The sequence below is a fragment of the Opisthocomus hoazin genome, chromosome 4 (assembly GCF_030867145.1).
Source record: "Opisthocomus hoazin isolate bOpiHoa1 chromosome 4, bOpiHoa1.hap1, whole genome shotgun sequence".
In the NCBI taxonomy this organism is placed as follows: Eukaryota; Metazoa; Chordata; class Aves; order Opisthocomiformes; family Opisthocomidae; genus Opisthocomus; species Opisthocomus hoazin.
Genome location: NC_134417.1, coordinates 17,683,132 through 17,701,048, shown reverse-complemented (window position 1 = coordinate 17,701,048; position 17,917 = coordinate 17,683,132). Strand labels below are relative to the sequence as shown.

Sequence of the window (17,917 nt, the reverse complement as noted above, 5' to 3'; positions counted from 1 at the left end):
TAAACTCCCAATGGAAAAGTGTGCAGCTTACCATAGAGCCTTGCCATGCCCAGAGAGGATGGGAAATGAGTTCAGCCATTATACGGGCCATTTGCCTCAGAAACAATCTACTGCTCCCACAGTTCCTCCCATCCAAAATAACCCACCCCAGTAATTTAACCTGCTGGATGCCCACTTGTATGTAAAGTCAGCTCCCTGCAATAGCTCTGTTAACGGACAGTTGGGTAAATACTGTATTTTCATCTGCATAGTTGTTTGGGGTTGTTTTTGCCCAGGAATGAGTGAACATAATGTACTGTTCCACTTGCGGTGCCTCTAGTTTGCAGAGGATGGGGGCTGATTTCCCATTACAGAAGGCCTCAGCAGTGCCAGTCCGCACTCAGGCACGGATCAGGGCTCTTCTCGCTCCAGCCGACAGCCCTACACGCGCTGCAGGTTCAGCTCACACCACTCTCAGTCCTCCCAAGAAAGCTGCGCTGGCACCTCCGTAAGCCGGCACTGCGACCCTGATCTACAGATCTCACTGCACTCTGGGTCAAGATACAGCAAGCTTCATTCATGCATCGTATTGAAGGGATGGGACGTTCAGGGGCTGCTCAGACATCAAGCACAAACGCACAGTGTGACTAAGAGCAAGGTGTCGTGTGCCCAGACACACCACGCTGAGCTACCAGGCACGCCTGGCGCGGCTGCCTGTGAAACAGCGAGTTGCAGAGGATGCCGTGCACATAAACCATCCACAGGTCCTTCCAGCGGGGCAGGTGGGAAGGATCCCATGGATCAATTTAGACAGCTCATCCCAGACCCTTCAACTGCTCTGGTGTGAGGACAGTAACTTGAGAAAGGCCGACATGCTGATGACAAACAGCAGCGCAATAGGTAGACAGACCTTTGCCTTGTCTGCAGCATTTTGTTCAATCAGCAAGAGGAGGCAGCAAACCTCGCTCTCCCACCATCCCGTGACTACAAAGAACCCCAGGGAATTTCAGAACTTTGTGTTGATGGGTGCTGTGTTCCAAAGACCCCCGCACCCAGGCTCTCCTGGGAAAACGTGGTCTCAGGTCTTACCTCTGAGTTCTTTCACTATCTCAGCTTTGGGAAGAGTTTAAGATCCAGAGAACGCCGGCCTGCTCCGACTCTCTCTGTTGACAGCTGGATATTCGAGCAAGGCATTTCACACAAAGCAGAAACTCAGTGATTTTTTATAGATGTCTCCTGGGGTAGGTTGTTCAGCCAATGCAGGAAAGAAATCTGAGCTTAGTAGCAAGGACAGCGTGATGCTGAGGGTGCAGTGTCCCCTTCTGGCAGCAGCCACATACTGAATCACGTCTGTGCAGAAGGACTTCTGCACATGCAGAAGGTCTGAGCCAGGCACCAGGAGGGAAGTATTTCTACAAAGGGACATCCACATGAACAGCGCTGAAACCAGCCTGCCACGTTCTGCTGCCCAGGGGAATTAATTCTCCAGCTGTCTTCGACACCTCGTGTCGCCTATGTTCAGGCAGTGCACAGCAGCACCTGAACTCTGGGAGCAAAACGATAAACAGACCCCGGAAGCCGACTCCTAGGGTAGGAAACGCACATGGTAAAACAGCAGGCATCATCCTGGTCAAAGCTGTGGCCTATGGCTCACCCAAAAAAGCTGGCACACCCCTCCAAAGAAGAACGCAGCGTCAGTGAGACCACAGAGCTGTTAACACAATCACAGAAAGGCCCAGCAGTGGAGTCAGGACTGCAGTTCCTACGCCGAGCAGCATCTCCACAGCCACGTGTGCTTCAGGGCAAGGAGCAAAAGCCACCATTGTTTAATTTGGAAGAGGACACACAGTTGCTCAGACTACATTGTCCATCCCCATCCCAGCATTCTCATTTCCAGCTCACACTTCCTGCAAGGTTCAGCTTATCTGTCCTCCTGTACCTCAACCCAGCCACTGAGCATCCCTTTGATCTACACGGTCCCTCAGACCCTTCCACATCCCACCCCAAGGGTGTTTTTGTTTCCAGAAAGCCTGTCTCTTTGTCCCTAGCCCCTGTGTCTAGCTGCGTCCCAAGGCACTTTCATAGCCCTTTAAGACTTCTCTCAGTACTCTACACGCAGCTCTCTGCCTCCAGGATAGCACCGGGCTGGCCTGGGCTGCAGACTGCTGCCTCCACCACCAGTTGTCAGGCCCCACCCCACAGGCACTGTGTTCTCCTGACCCACTGCCTGGTCCCACTGCTCCTGGGGCTCTGGACACATCATCACAAGCACCAGCACGTCTGGCAGGCAGGGGAGGAGGTTCCTCACATCCCCAAGGGCCTCATCCAGGTGACCCCAACTGCATGAGCTGCTTCCACACAGCAGCTTGCCACAGTGTAAAAGCCAGGTGTGGCCAAACCTCCTCCTCCATCCTCTCTGCCTGCTGTAGTTTAGCCCTGACATCAGCTGTACCACACAGGTCTGGGGCAAAAATCCACCAGCACCAAGGGAGCTCTTGCTTTGTCATCGTCTACCTCCACCACCAGCACCTGTCCATTCCATGTCCCTGCTATGCCCAGCAGGCTGAGGAGCTCCCAGGAGTTTCTGCCCAGGAAGGAGCAGACAGCAGGCTCCTCCAAGGCTGCAGCTTCCCCCCCCAAGCTGCCAGGGACAGGAGTGGAAGGGGTTTGCTGCAGCCAAGGCACTTGCGTCGCACAGGCCTTGGAACAGGCTACACCTGCTGCTCTGAGCAGCCAGCAGGTACAACACATAATATGGTTGTGGTGGGACCAAGCAAATGGGAAACAGCAGCTTTGACACAAAGATCCAAAAATTGTAGCCATATGCTATTTGATGCTGGACCTCCCAGGAATGGGCTTTGTACCTCAGCAGTCTGGTACAGCAGAAAAAAGACGAGAGGAAAGGGATCATTATGTATTTTGGGGCATCTTACCTCAAACTCAAGAGCGCTTATGACTCTCTCATCACAGAATCCAACCACGCAATGGTGACCACAGTCCTACCAACCTGATGTTACAGCCCAATTTGCCCACTAGGTTTCGTCCTCCTCCTTCCTCTTGTAATGCCCCAAACTGGAAATTCAATTTCTATTCCACCCCATCCTTCTCTGAACCCTATGTGTACAACCTGTTGGTATTTACAGAAGACTACAGCCCTGCTTGACCTGACCCAGCATCCCACAAGCTGCAGTTTCTCTCCATGTTAAAAAAAATAAAATGCAGCTTTCTACTGCAAGTGCTGTCCTGCTGCTGGAAACGGCAGTAGCAGCAGGTTTAGTTCTTGAAGCAAGTCCAGTAAAATAATGGCTGAGCAGCCAGGTCCAGACAGCTTCTGTCCGAATTGCCATTCAAGTCTTAATTTACCCAGTAAAGTACTCGGAACACGCGACTACTCCACCTCCTTCAGAAGGCAGAGTTACAAAATAGCAGGCTGCTGCAGGAGACAGAAGCCAAGCCAAGCCCCCAGCGCTCCTTGCAGGCAGGGAGATGGAAGCTCTCCCTCACAAGGGAGCAGACCTGCACCAGAGTGGGACCAGGGACAGTTACGGCAGCAACTCACCAGCCTCCTGCACTGGGGACGCTTTCCAAACGACCAAACAGCAACACAGAATCAGCAGTACCACCTGCCCAGGCCATCAACGGTTCATTCTGGGACCATGACATCAGCAGTAACCACACCACCCTGCAGCTGCCTCAAACTTCCCTTAAAACTACCCAGTATTCTTGAGGTATGTACTAAGAAACTCTGAGGTTTGCACTTCCGGAATCTTTAAACTCTTTTTTTACGACCTTCTCGTTCAATAAACCTTAAGGAACTCACGAAAGCAATACACTAGCCTGACGTAATGATCTTCCCCACCCCATGCTACACACTGGAACAAGGCTGGCCAGAAAACCAGCAGGTACCAACACTCAGGCACTCACAGAGCTGGGTGATGAAAACATGTCTGAACAGGTTTCACAGAGCAGGTGCTACAGGCACGCACGCTGCCCAGGTATATATGGTCTCATTCTTTGTGGTTCCACGATTTTTAGATACAGGCTAGGACTTACACCTACTAGTATGTAGTGTCAGTGTCCCATTACAGCTTTGTCTAAACAGTGGTCATTGCCAAGTGCAAGAGAAACAGGAACAAGAAGTTTCCCTACGCTAGGTAGGCAAGGAACTATTTCTCATGTTCTATATAAAGCTTGTGTGCAGCTCATGAGGTTGTCAGCATTTATTGCTCAGCCCTGCAAACCACGCAGATTCCACAATGGGAGGCACAGACAGGCCGCAGTACAGGCCGGCAGTTACTTGTCTTCAGAACGGAGTCTGCTCTGCGAACGCCTGGCCAACCACAGGTCACATCTCCATCTCATGGGCTAGCCTTGAGTCACTACTCCATCCCTGGGCTGCGAATTCTGATTGCCTACTGAAAAAGAACGAAGTCCCTCAAAAATAGGTGGAAGGGATAAAAATAGCAATGTACGAAATTTAAAGAGATTCTCCATTTTATTTCCAATAAAAATTTAGATCCTAGATGGATACAGCATCTACAAAAGAAAAGAACAGAATCACATTAGAAATCCTTTTACTGGACTGTACTATTATAAACACAAGCTTTGGATCTCTTCAACCGCTATAAAAGTGACCCTCCCACGTACACAGAAGAGGTGCAAGAATGGCAAAGCGTAACAGCCAGCTCAGTGACGTGAAGCAGCACTTTGCTGGTGCGCAGGTTCCCTGGCAGCCAGCCCCGCTCACAGACAGCAGAGTCCTCACAGGTCCAGTTTCAGGATTTAACTGTGCCGCTCCTACTGCGCTTTTTCTAAAGCACAGGAGAAAAGACATCAAGGCAGGACTGCACCCCTCTGACAACATCACTGGGAAGATACTGCATCAAAGCTCTGGGTGAGGGATCAAAAGGGACAGTCTCACTGAAGCCTGTGTAGCAGATGCTAGTAGATGGCGCAGGACAGCACAGCCCTCAGTTAAACACTTGCAAGGTAGGAGAAAAATCTGTCAACAGGTAGGAACTGGAGCAGAAGGATGCAAAAATACACGCACAAGATCCAGGGAGAAGAAATCAAGACAGCTTTACAACAGTGCCGATGAAGAGTCCTGGAGCTTGAAGAGCTTTCCCAGGCAACCTGAGCAAGCACACAAGACCCCTGGCAATGAGGCAAACCTCCTCAGCCCAAGCAGCCAGCTATGAACCCCTCCCAGCTCCAAAAGCAGCACTTAGCAAAGAGTAAAAATCATAGGTCAAGCTTTCCCTCATACTATGTGGGATTAAAATGCACCCCAAAACCTGCCAATAAATACTTTGTTGCTAAAATAAATCCACTTACCACCCGGATTCTGTGTCCAATGGCCTTGGCAGGAAGGTTGGAGCGGAACTTGGCACGAACCATGCCACTGTTCCCATGGGCGCGGGTTACCTTCCCCCAGATCACTCGTGTCCTGTTGGGCTTGCCGCCGGGAGTTACGGTGTTGCTGAGGAAAGAGAGGAAAATTGCTGCTGAGCACACCAGCCACAGCTCCGTACGGGACCAACAATGCAGCCTCTTTACAGCACTTCCATTACTTTATTCCACACCGATCTTCAACTGGACCACTTTCCACTTTTATTTGCCTGCGAAAATCACTAGGCCTGGGATCTTCACTATACCTCCCAAACAGGGAAGTATTTCAGCTTGTAATTTATCAGAAGCTCTGCCGAAGCACTACTAACAAATCATAAAGCTTAAAAATACAGAAAGCACTGATGCTAAGAAGATCAAACTGAAAACTCAACATTTTCAACTTCAAAGAAAATGCAACATCTTATTTGTAAGATTTCCCCAGATCCACCACAGGCAGGAGAGGCCTAAGCTGTTGGGGCAGACTGCAAAAAATTGATTTAGAACAAAAACCATATGCCATCTTGGAAATTATGGTGGTCAAGCTAACAGTCTGATCAATTCTATCCAAGGCAATTCTGAACTCCCATATCTGAACTCCAACAACTACATTCAAAGAAAAATTAAGCAGAAGGTCATAATAAGTGTTCTTAAGGCCCCCAATGCCAGCACAGCAGAAATGACAGTGCTCTGACACAGGCATGCCAAAGCCAGGATACAAATTCCTCCAGGCTTCACAAAATAATTCTTCTGTTTCAGTAACTCAATAGCTCGTAGTACTCCACACAAATTCACCTCACTGCAATTTAGTCTATCAAGCCGCCTTCAGTTTTTTGACAGTCTTGAACAAAATTTGTTTTTCATCCCATTTGCTAACATCTCATTTGTAACAGCACATGATTGTTTCACATAATTTCACAATATGAATTAAGAACACACAGGCCAATTAAAGCAAAAATAGCCAAGGACTTTAAAAACAAAATCAACTCAGGAAGCTGGTCTACACAGTTCTCCATGGACATTCTACTGATGAACTGAGCCAGATCTACTTTCATTCTAACAAAAGCTCGATAAAGGGACTGCTTGCATCCTGGCATTTGCAAAAGCTGATCTACAAGTTGGCTGATTTAGCATAATAAAGTGACTTACTTTTTAGCTTTGTATACATAGGCACACCTCTTGCCCAAGTAAAAGTCTGTTTCTTGACGGGCATAAACACCTTCAATTTTCAGGAGGGCAGTGTGCTCCCGCTGGTTTCGGAGGCCACGTTTGTAGCCAGCAAAAGTGGCCTTGCACCACAACCTAAAGGCATTGAAAACATTTAAAAATTGTAATTCACTCCAAAGTATCAAATGTACAAACAAATAACACGATGCTTCAGTAGAAACTATTTCCATATTCAGCTGAGGAAAAACCCCACTGCTTTTGCTTTTACTAATTACTGCAAATCCTTAGATTCAGTCACCAGAGGAAAGCTAAGTAACTTGAGACATGAAGTATTAATGAGAATTTTGTATCTTTCTGGCACTACAGACTTCATACTAAAATCAAAGTCCTTCAACATTAGTAGGTGTTATGTTTTCACATGTCTACAAACACTCCGTGACAAGTAAACATCACTTTTTTTTCTACACACTACATAACCGAGTCTCCTGTGCTGCAGTAACTGTTATAAGAGAAGACATTAACTGCTGTTAATCTGTAGCCTCAAAGGAGTTAACTGCGGTCTACGGGGACAGCCAGAGAGACAGCCCCACATGCACTGGACAAGTGACATAACACAAACTCCTCAACAACTCTTCACAACAAAGATCTGTCTGTACTAAACCGGTAAAGCAATAGTTAAGCTCATTCCACACATCGTGTACACGACATGACTGTCTCCCCTGCATCCAGCAACTGTCCCGCAGCACAGAAGTATTGAATCAAGCTATCCAGTCCTACTTTCCACACATGCACAACAAGGTAAAACTCCAAAGACAAATACTGACAGAAAGCTGCGATTTAGATTCAATCCCTCCACTCATATGAAAACGCACTGTCACAGTAGCTCACTTACTCAAGGAAACAATGTCAAAGCCTCTACCATGCACTAAAGGTTCACAAACACTGTGCTAACAAAACCACCATCAATATCCCCCATCCACTGACAGCCCGGGGAAAGCGTGGCACAGCGTATGGACAGCTACGACCAGCTTAAAGCAGAGGTTTCAGGAGAGAGAGGCACAGCATCGGGCCTTCAACAGAGGGCCCAGGAGGGCACTGGGTAAAGGAGCCACCCTGGAAAGCGAGGGCAGTCGCAGGAAAACAGACCACTGCCTGCAGCTTTAACAAAACACTCTCAGAAACGCCCAGTTCGCAAGAAAACTTGTGACGAGTACACTGCAACCGCGAACCGAGAGCGGTCTCGGGACAGGTCACTCACCTCCCGGCCATGGCGTCCTCCTGAAGCCCTGGTCCCAGCAGGCCTACAAACGACACACAAGCCGTGAGCCTCCCAGGCCGGCAGCTCTGCCCAGCCGAGCGAGCGGGGGTCCTGCGGCCAGGGGCCACCCACGGCAGGGCGACAGGAGCACCATGGCCGCCAGCCTGCCCAGAACGGGCTCCGCCTCACGGGGGAGGGAAGGGGACCCCTCCGCTTCCCCACAGAACGGGACGTCCCAGGCGCCTCAGCCCTCCTTCAGCTGCAGGCCTCAACCCGCGGCCGAGACCATCCGCCGCGCATCGGCGCCATCCCGCCCTCCACCCGTTCCGCACGGCGCCGACCGCAACGCCCCGGCGGCCCCGCGCCCGCCGACGGTTCCACAGCGGGAGCAGCTCCCCCCAGCCCTTCATCCCGCGCCGCTGCTCCCCGCCTCACCCCCAAAGGCTGCCAACCAAGATGGCGGCGAAAGAGAGAGGCGGCGCGCTGCCTGCCGGGATATGGGCCGGAAGGACCCCCCGGGGGCGACCGCCAGCACCGCCTGAGCGGACACAACCGACGCGGCCACGGCGGGGTGGGTACACCGGCCCCCCGCGCCGTCCCTCGCCCCGTCCCCCGCATCCCCCTTCCCCTCCGGGTGGCGAGCCGGGGAGGGGCGGCCCCAGCCTCCCCGTGCAGGCCCCCGCCTGGGCAGCCCCGCGAGGCCCCCGGAGCCTGGTGGTCGCCATGGAGACGGGCGCCGCGTCTCGGTGAGTGCCGAGGAGGGCTGGGGCCGGGCCGGGTCCGGCAGCCTTGCCGGGGTGGGACCGGGGGGGTCCCGAGGTTGAGGGCAGGCCTGGCAGGGCGAGCCAGGCCGCAGGCCGGTGGCGGCGGTGGAATGAGCCGAGGAGCCCTGCGAGGAGGCAGCGGGGGGGTGAGGGGCAGCGCTTGGCGCTGCTGGGGTGGCCAGGGCTCTGATGGCGGCTCCCCGGGCCCTGCCTGACTTCCTTCGTGCTCACCCTGAGTGAGTGAATCATCTCAACGTTTATTTTACCCCCGATACCGCCTCGGTGACAGGAACCGTGTATTTCTGTGCTCAAACCCCTGTAATGAAGCCTCACATTCCTGTGCTTTACTAAATAAGGATAGGTGGAAGCGCGTACTAACCCATTTTCCCAGGTCAGGGTCATTCACTCCCGACTTCTGTCACTTTCCTTCCATAGCCCGAAATTCAGGTGCATTTTCAGAGCACTTCAAGTCAGACAGGAACTTGCTCTGATACAAAATGTGCCCTGGCCGTCCAGACTTCCAGTGTAGCTTTGTTCCTAAGTGTCTTAAGCTGCTTGTGTGCCCAGAGGACTTTTACAAAAAAACAGATCTCAGGAGGAAAATTTACTGTCATCTTGTCACCAGTTGGGCTTGGAGAGCTTGAACCTGGACTGAGGAATTAGATCCTGATACAGGAGGAGAATTAAGTCTGCACTTCGCTGGGCCAGGGTAGAAGCACCCAATGCCTTGTAAGCATGTATAAGCAGAGTTTTTTCTGAGAGATGAAATTTTTATGAAGTAGGAGCAGAGAAGGGATGGAATATTATGAATTCTCCAAATTATTCTGTTGGCATCTACTTTAAGGAAGAGGTAGAAAGCAAAGCAACACCCAGTAATGTACCCAGTTATCAGTATCAAATGCGTGCTAGGAACCTCTTCTCAGAGAAAGGACAGTCCCTGCTTTGAGGAGAACAAACTATCTGTCAAAACACTGTTTTCCAGAAAGTAAAGGTGCAGCACCAAATAAATACTCCTTAAATCTTATCTGTTCCTGTTCTATACAGATTTAGTCCCATACGGAGCATACAGTTAAAAGTAGCACCACGTCTTTCATTCCTGCACTTGGTTCTCGTGGGTTCTCATCAGCGCAGCCTCAGAGAGCCAGAGCGGAAAGTCTTTCTCTGCAGTCAGGATGAAACCTAAATTGCATCTCTAAGCCAAAACCAAGATTACTTCAGCTTCTCAAGGTCCCTTCCCTTCCCTTCCCTTCCCTTCCCTTCCCTTCCCTTCCCTTCCCTTCCCTTCCCTTCCCTTCCCTTCCCTTCCCTTCCCTTCCCTTCCCTTCCCTTCCCTTCCCTTCCCTTCCCTTCCCTCCCCTCCCCTCCCCTCCCCTCCCATTTATGGTGGTAGGCACAGTTTTGTAAGGCCACAACCATTTTGCTTGCCGAAGAGACATATTTTTGGTAAAAAATAAGGTATTTATGATGTATGGCCCAGCCGCTGCCACTGTGGAGATTCAGAATCTATCTTTGCTGATCATTTGCAAAACAGAGCTAAAGGAGATGTGACATTCTCAGCTTTGAATTTTCTCACTGGAATTCATCGGTATCTTCTTAATTGACTAAAAGGAATGCTGCAAAAAATGCTGCCTTTGAAGCCGTTTTAGTTTATCAGGCAGCAGGATGGGAGAAATGTGCATCCAGGACTCTCACACAGCAGAGGGAGTTGCAATCCCCAAAGGAACAGGAGGCCAGACCTTTAATACAGTTGTTTTAAAAATTACTTCTCGATATGTTTTTCTTTCCCTTTAGATCAGCAGGGAAAGAATGTCAACCCAAACTCTTGGGGGAAGCTGAATCCTTCACATCGCTCTTTTTTTTTATTAATAGAGTTTAATGAAGGAGTTGAGCAAAGTGCAGCGATTAAGGTCGATGCCAATGGCTGCATCAGGATGGTCTGTGGGCACTGTGTTAATGCTAAAATGCAGGGAGAGCAGCTCCCTATTTATAATGTTTCTTAATGCTCCTGACAGCGGTTTCCTTCTCACTTCCAAGTCAACGTAAGTCCAGAGTGTACTGGCTTGGCAGACACATCTGCTGAGTGAGGATATGGTTATAAGAGGAGATGTATAGGAGAAACAAACCAGCAGGCTTTAGAGACACATTCCACCTGTGAGCTTTCTCAACACACATTAGTATCTTAAGGTAATTCTCTCTTGGACAGAAGCTGCTGATGGGATAGAGGAAAAGCTATTGCATCCTCCTTTGTTTCCAAATAAGTCACTTTTTCCTGTGGGAGCTGCAAGTGTTTTTTCTTCTTTCAAGAATGCCGTCGTAATCGTCTGTCACAGCTCTCCCACAACAAGTCTTTTTTCACCATATTTTTAGCATCAGGACTCCACATGTAATAGATTATTCTCGTGTTGTTTAGACTCAAAATATGAATCCCAGATTTCTTAAAAAGATAAAAATGAGTAAAACATTTGAAAAGTATTTTATTAGTGCCTATTGACTGGAAAGAGACATTGTCAGACTTTCTCTACGTAAAAAAACTTAATTTGTGCATTTCCACTTCTATCACTGATTCCAAGTTTGAAAGGAAAGGAAAAGTGATGCTTTTAGTTTATTATACAGGTTATTAGTTAGTCATTTATTAATGATCTTACCAGATTCCTGTCTCAAGCTGTAGCAATTTTTTTTGATAATTAAGAGAAAGGAGTGAAAAAGTCTCAGAAGTAAAGGGAGGAAATCAGTTCCTTCTTAGTCATACATGACCATCAAAAGCCCTGAACAGTGGGATTAATTAGGTAAGCCAGTATAAATAGTAGAAGAAGGATAGTAAACATGTTGATAATATTCAGAATCACTTCTTTGCTGTTATCTTTTCCTGCCATGATTTAAGCAAGTTTCTTCTTGAAATAACTTCAGGTGCCTCTGCTATTATCTTGTCTGAAAGGCTGTTCCATATCTTCATCCATCCACGAGTTAGAAACCCTATTATAATTGCCTGGCTGAGGAGAAATTGCACTATTTTGACCCTGGACCAGTATTATCATTTAACTTGAATAGCTTTGTCTCTCCCTGGTACCTACTCTTCATATGTATTTACAGAGGGTAATCACAGTCCTCATTTCTTTGAACCTCTGGTAAAACAGAATTTTTACTCCCATGGTCACCCCACTAGCCATCTTCTGTACCTGTGCACATTTTTTAACACAAACGACTAGAAACATGCACCATGCCTTGTCTGAGGTTTACTGATACCTTATGCGGCGGCACTGATACTTCTTCAGATCTCCTGAAAATACTGGTCCTGCTACATCATAGCACTGCATTATTCATGGTTCATTGGAGTCCTGCCACCCCTGAACCCTCTGTTCCACCCTATGCTCCCGACCTTGTAGCAGAAATTCGTGCGAAAATCCTTACTGCAAGGCTGTGCACCCGGCAGTCTTGCATTCTGAGTTATTATTCAGTTAATCAAAGAAAAGGGTCTAGGCCGAAAGGAGCAATATTCCACATTGACTATGCACGTAGCTGTCATGAAAAAGACTGCCACTCACACACTGGGCTTCTAGTTGTAGTCCTACACACAGGGAGAGCCATGTCCTGTTACAAAGGACAGGGCATTTCAATACACGTTGCATTAAACAACTTGCTGCAAGAGACAGGGACATCAAGAATCAAATACATAAAATCTAAGTGATTTTTGTTTGTTTTACCTGTTATGTTACTAATAGACACCTAATAAACTTGCACTGAAAAGTGACCCGTGTTTTCTGTCCTAGTGAAATTAATTTTGTGTTCCAACTGTAAATTACTATATTTTCTTAAAAACAAACAAACAAAAAAAAAATGAAAAGGACAAATGGTAACAGTTTCAGAGAGTTTATAGTAAGTATGCATTTTTTTTAAACACTTGTTGCTTATGAAAAATGACTGATTTCCAGTGATCCAGAGCATAACTGCATCTTAACCTCTTTAATTTTCATAGAATGTGGCCGTGTCTTATCCTGTTATCATGTTAACAGGCATTGCCTGATGTATTTCCTTGGCATGCTTACAGATGGGATTGTAATATTCTGCAGACCTAGAATATGTTTATTCAAGACTTTTGCAGATGGTGCAAATCCAGTCGTAGGTATAGCAGCCAAATGACGATTTTGTTGGTGGATGTTGATGCTTCCATTGCAGTGACCTTCAGGATCGCAGTCATCTCAGACTCCAGTTGTGCTAGGTGTTGTACAAGAAATACCTGTTCTGCGAGTGTAGAGTTTGGAGGGGTTGTCTACTGGCTTACCAAATCATTAAAAATCTCAGAGAATTTCTCAGTTGTTATGCAGGTGTTTCCTTATGCAGTTTTCTAAATGGACCAATTTGACTTGGATTAGTAGCGAATTTCCACCATTCCCTAGGTGCACTTCCACAATATTCCATCTGTAAGCAAGGCAAAGGGATGCTTCAGTGTACACCAGAGCAGTTTCACGTTTGAAATGCAATTTAAACAACACAGAATGTTAGTTTGCTGAGTCCAGATATTGGTTGTTGTTTGACTTTCAACATCTTAAGGTGGTAACAGTTCCTGCTGAGGGGATTGGGATCATAAAAATGTTAAGGCTACACAGTAATATCGAGGAATGATTAGAGCACAAAAGTTCACCATCTGAGATTTTATGAGACATGTCAATTTTTTTTCGTTTTAAAAAGGCATCTTCATTCCATTGTTTCTCAAAGAACAAAGTCCCTCTTGAAGCACTGCTCCCCTTTGAACCTCACCCAGTTTGTGCCTTCCATACCTATTCCATTCTCAGCCTATCCACCCAGATCTGCTGTAGGAGGGACCAGGACCTACTTTGTTTTGTGAAAGCTAAACATTCCCAGTGTTGCTGAATGCAGCCGTCAGCAGAGCATAGCTCCTCTTATAAACAGTGTATGAAAGGCTACAAACAAAGCTAGGGAAGTATATGAAAGGCTGCAAATAAGGCTATTTCAGGTCTACCTTTAGTTTAAACTACTGTTACTAATGTTGCTAACACTGTAGCATCTTTCCCATTGGTATCTTTTGTCTTTGTTCCCCTTAGCAAGAACACAGAGACTAAAGAAATGGAAAAATTCACTCATGTGGAAGCTCTGCTGTTTACTGCTGTGCTGGAGGATTGTGTCGATCAGCTCTCAATTCTTGGATGCACCATGCCAGTTTCATACGAGGGCAAGACAGACCTCAGCCACGTGTGTGCCTCTATCCTCCCTGCTTAAAAAACCTATCTCCCTTTTTTCCTTGTCTTGGTTTTATGTCTTCTACCAGAATTTTTTAAACATCACCTCAGATTTTTTTTCTGCTAAGTGCTCCATGACCCTTGGGTGAAGAAATACAATAAAAGTGCATGGGTGACCAATTTTAATATTATACTGCAGCATCACTGAGAAGCCTTTGTCAAGACTTTGTGTAAAGGACCCTGCTGACCCAAGATGAGGTTCCTGGGCTTATACTTTTAAAATCTTGGTGGTTAGATGACAAGCAAAGGATTAAGGAAAAGGAAGCAAAACATATCTAGGTTCTTATCTAGATATACAGCTATTTTAAAAATACAAACAAATAGGATATTTGAAAGTGCTCAAAACCAGGGTAATTCTGTTCCTCTGTAAGTCCGTGCTAAAGTTCCTTTAGTTCCCACAGACAATGAATTAAGAAAGGTTCCGCTTCAAAATATACTAGTAACCACTATTTCTCAATGACAATTATTAATTGGTTGATTTCTAATAGGCATTGTAACTAAGAGGGTTTGGGTAGAGATATAAAGAACAGAGAAGCTGCCCTAATGTTGAGCCAGAGTTTGTTGCTGTGGAGGAAGGTGGTGTGATATTTCCGGTAGCTGACAGACATAGGAAACAGCATGGGACCATCCTGAGGGGTAAATGGTTCTAAGTTCTGTTGTCATATATTTTAAGTGACATAGCAGGCTGTTTCCAGTTTAAGCAGGTTTGAAACTTTTTTTAAGAGGAACTCAGAAAGAAGTGTGTGACTAGGATGGAAATAAAAACGGAGGTCCGAGTTTTCAGATCTAATACTGTTCACTCTGTCTAATGCTACCACTTAAGAATGCAAGAGGAAGGTAGATCAATGTGTTGTTTTCTACGTGTTTCCTTTCCATACTGCCTTATTTTCAAAAAACCCATTGCAAAGCAGCAGCAGCTGGTGTTACAGTAAATTGCTTAGAGTGTGCAACAGAGGGCACTCCTGCCCTTGACAGAGCCCTGTGAGCCAGCCTCACCTGCTTCCAGAGGATGCTTCTCCCTCACAGAGCTGGGTGGGAAGCCTCTTATGTGCCAGCAGCAAAAACACAGAGAAAGAACAGATCTCTAGGCCAATACGAGCTGATGTTCTTCAGACACACAGACTCAAGCTGACAGACCTACTGAAGGTACATCCAAATTACAGAGAAATCGCCTTAGCTTTTCTCTTCAATCACAGATGCTCATTTTTACCAAGTCATTTCTTAAAACACAGTTTTCTCACAGACTGTAAACCCTACTTGTGTTCTTAAGGATGCCAAAACAAATTGAGAAGGAAACAATTTAGAAAGAAGAAAATGGCATAGGGAAGCTACTTGCTAACTTTGGTGCTCTGTAATTTGCTACTCCTCCCCATTTCTCAGTTTACATTTGACTTTTATCATTGTACTTGTGGAAGATTTATATTTTTGTATTTGCAAAGCACCCTGGAGCTCTGTCAGTCAAAAAAATCAACGACATTTTTGAAGACTGACATCTAAATTTCAGTTGATGACGTTTTTGAGAGGAATAATCACAGTGTTGGCCAGCACCTCATTGATTTTCCACACTGGGGACTCTTGTACGTTACTTCACACAGTGCATCCCTCAGAGGAAGGAAGCCTTTCTACTTGCTGAATTTTGGGTAACAGACTAGCAAATCATAAACAGCTAGGAGACTACACAGATGGTAACACATGCAGTTTACAAATTCCTTGCTCTTACATAGTTATTTGGTAATTATTAGCGTTTGAGTCCCTACTGTTTACATACAATCCAGTTATAGCCTGACTTGAACTCTCCCAGACACTAAAAATCATCTATCAGAACATTCATAAAATCTACATGATATTAAAGCAGTTTGTCTGCCAAAATTAGTCCTTTCTGAAGTACAGCCATCACCAGTGAACTATTTAAACCCTCTTTTTCTAATTGACTATGTAATTTTCATTGGTCTGTGTATACTCTGCATACGATTCATTTAATGTAAATTTAACTGTACAAAAATTAAGCATGTAGTCACCTAGACTCCATCTGTAGTCAGTGATGAGTCAGGCACTGCCAGAGGCTGATTCATCGCACCTGGAGGTGTCCAAGATGCTCAGAACGCAGCAGCCCCTTGCAGGGCCCTCACGGACCGCAGCAGCATCGCAGACCACTAACAGCCTCGCTTGACAAGTAACTCCTTGGAAGTGCGACTGGCACACACACAGCTGCTGCCCTGACCTCTTGTTTTTATGCTGACCTCGGTGCTGTGTTGGCACAAATGTGTGTGTGGTTGTGGAAGGATCTGGACTGAGAAATGTTGCTGCTAAAAATAAACTATCTTTTTTTTCTGCTTTTTGCTGGAAAATGTTTCAGCTCAGTGAGTTCTCTAATCCATTTCCCCAGGCAGCCACAGTGGGGAATAGGCAGCTGTGGACTAGGACAGGGCCAGCAGTGACTGTGTCAGCTGGCTTCAGTTATTAAGTGTTCAGCCACAGAGATGCCAGTAGGTGGGCAGGAAAATGTTCTCTTTTAATGCCTGTATTCTTACCCATAGCACATAAAGCAGAGAAATTCCTAGAAGCACGGCATTAGCTGATTTCATACTGTGCTTTTGCCTCTCTGGGGCTTTTTATTTTTTAATAAAATTGTACACTGCCACAAGATACCTTTCCACATAGAAGAGAGCTGCCAATATTTTGAATTTCTTCTTCGAATCCATGTTATACTTCCTCTGCTGTCACTCTCTCACAAAAACCAGCTAAGCAGATAGCTGATGTCTATCGCTTTTATTTCCACACATCTCAGGTCTTGTTTTAATGATAATATTGTAGGGACTGGTCATGGTGACAGGCAGTAGGAAATGGCTAAGATGGAGAGAAGGCGGAGGGGAAACAGGCTGACAGTCTTCCAACACATAAAAGCTGCTGCAAAGAAGGGTGGAGTGATTTGCTCTCTGTGCCTACCAAGACCGTGACAAGAAGCCAGGGGCTCAACATCAGCTGAGGAGAAAAAACTTTCTTATGGTAAAGCTTGTTGTGAGATGCTGGCACTGGCAGGAGGGTGCATAGTCTCCATTGCCAATAAGAACAGGTCAGGAATGACACAGTCTGAACCATCATCTCTCGGGGCAGATGAATTCACCTTTTGAGGACTTTTCTAGTCCTGTCACTTTGGGACTTTTGATCCCATAAACTGTAGTAAGCCTACATTGTGTGCTCAAAGGTAACCAAGATCAATGTTTCTGCTCTTCTACTCTTAGCTGAATGTAACATACACTATCAACTGCTGTTAGTATAGCTTCATTCTTGTTTACTGTTCATTTTTCTTCCTCTCACATAATGTTGCAGAGGGTTTATTTCTAGTGCCCAGTGTGCAAGCAGGTCTTTCTTATTCCTTTAGACTGGCAGCCAGGAAATGAAAGAAATCGTAGAGACCCAGGAGGAGCTGGACATTAACTACCAAGAGCTTATGTCAGCAAGACAAGGGAGTGGGGAAACAGTTACCTCCAAGTCTCTGAAAAGCATTGAACACAAACAGCAGCTGAGGAAAACTGAAGATCTTTCCAGTAGAGCTATGAAACACAGCGCTGTATCTGTAGAGAATCTGAGAAAAATTCAGGCTGACAGGTGAGTAAAACACAAATACGATGCCTATGGGGGATGCTCAGAGCTGTAAAGTTCGCAGTCTATCTCTTGAAAGCAAAAATACAAGCTTCCCACTCTCCCACTGCTGGTGTACCTTAGTCTTGGTCTGGAAGGAATACCTCTAAAGAGAGCAGTGGGGTCTGACTTCATAGGTCATTTAGTTCCGGCCTTTGCTTGCCCCTGGATGCCAAATAATGACAATCAGTTGATTTTGAATGGAGTTGCAAAATACTACCCAGCTGATAATGGTTGCTTGGGTGGAATTCATGCCAGGAACTAGGCAGTGCTGATGTTCTGGTGTCTGGAGTCAGGTTCCCCTAGCAGATACTTACAGGCAAAACGGGATCTGAGCATTGTCTTGTGAACTCAATTATTCTGCAGGGCACACAGAGCCTCTATGGCAGATACAGCCATTCTTCTTTACAGAACAGACAATGTATATAAAGACCAAAGAGTTTCTTTCTTTTTCTTTAAATAAATTT

General features: G+C 46.4%; 2 protein-coding genes across 2 annotated transcripts in view; one reads left to right on the top strand and one right to left on the bottom strand.

Annotated features, from left to right (window-relative positions):
- Positions 1 to 4,455: 4,455 nt before the first annotated feature.
- Positions 4,456 to 8,290, bottom strand: RPL35A (ribosomal protein L35a). The gene is made up of 5 exons (XM_075418150.1): positions 8,225 to 8,290; positions 7,790 to 7,832; positions 6,514 to 6,666; positions 5,314 to 5,458; positions 4,456 to 4,515 (listed from the first exon to the last, which is right to left on the bottom strand). Exons 2-5 carry the CDS (start codon positions 7,798 to 7,800, stop codon positions 4,492 to 4,494), a joined length of 333 nt encoding a protein of 110 aa, XP_075274265.1. The 5' UTR covers positions 7,801 to 7,832; positions 8,225 to 8,290; the 3' UTR covers positions 4,456 to 4,491.
- Positions 8,246 to 17,917, top strand: part of DRC9 (dynein regulatory complex subunit 9) — a 26,348-nt gene continuing 16,676 nt past the window's right edge. The window contains exons 1-3 of the mRNA XM_075418149.1: positions 8,246 to 8,535; positions 13,614 to 13,761; positions 17,191 to 17,417. Coding sequence (XP_075274264.1) covers positions 8,246 to 8,535; positions 13,614 to 13,761; positions 17,191 to 17,417 — 665 coding nt within the window. The remainder of the gene's footprint in view (positions 8,536 to 13,613; positions 13,762 to 17,190; positions 17,418 to 17,917) is intronic.

Coding starts and splice junctions, on each gene's coding strand:
- RPL35A (XM_075418150.1), bottom strand. Junction 5,459..6,513: donor TATGTATACAAAGCTAAAAA/GTAAGTCACTTT, acceptor CTCTTTCCTCAG/CAACACCGTAACTCCCGGCG. Junction 4,516..5,313: donor TTGGACACAGAATCCGGGTG/GTAAGTGGATTT, acceptor TTTCTTTTGTAG/ATGCTGTATCCATCTAGGAT.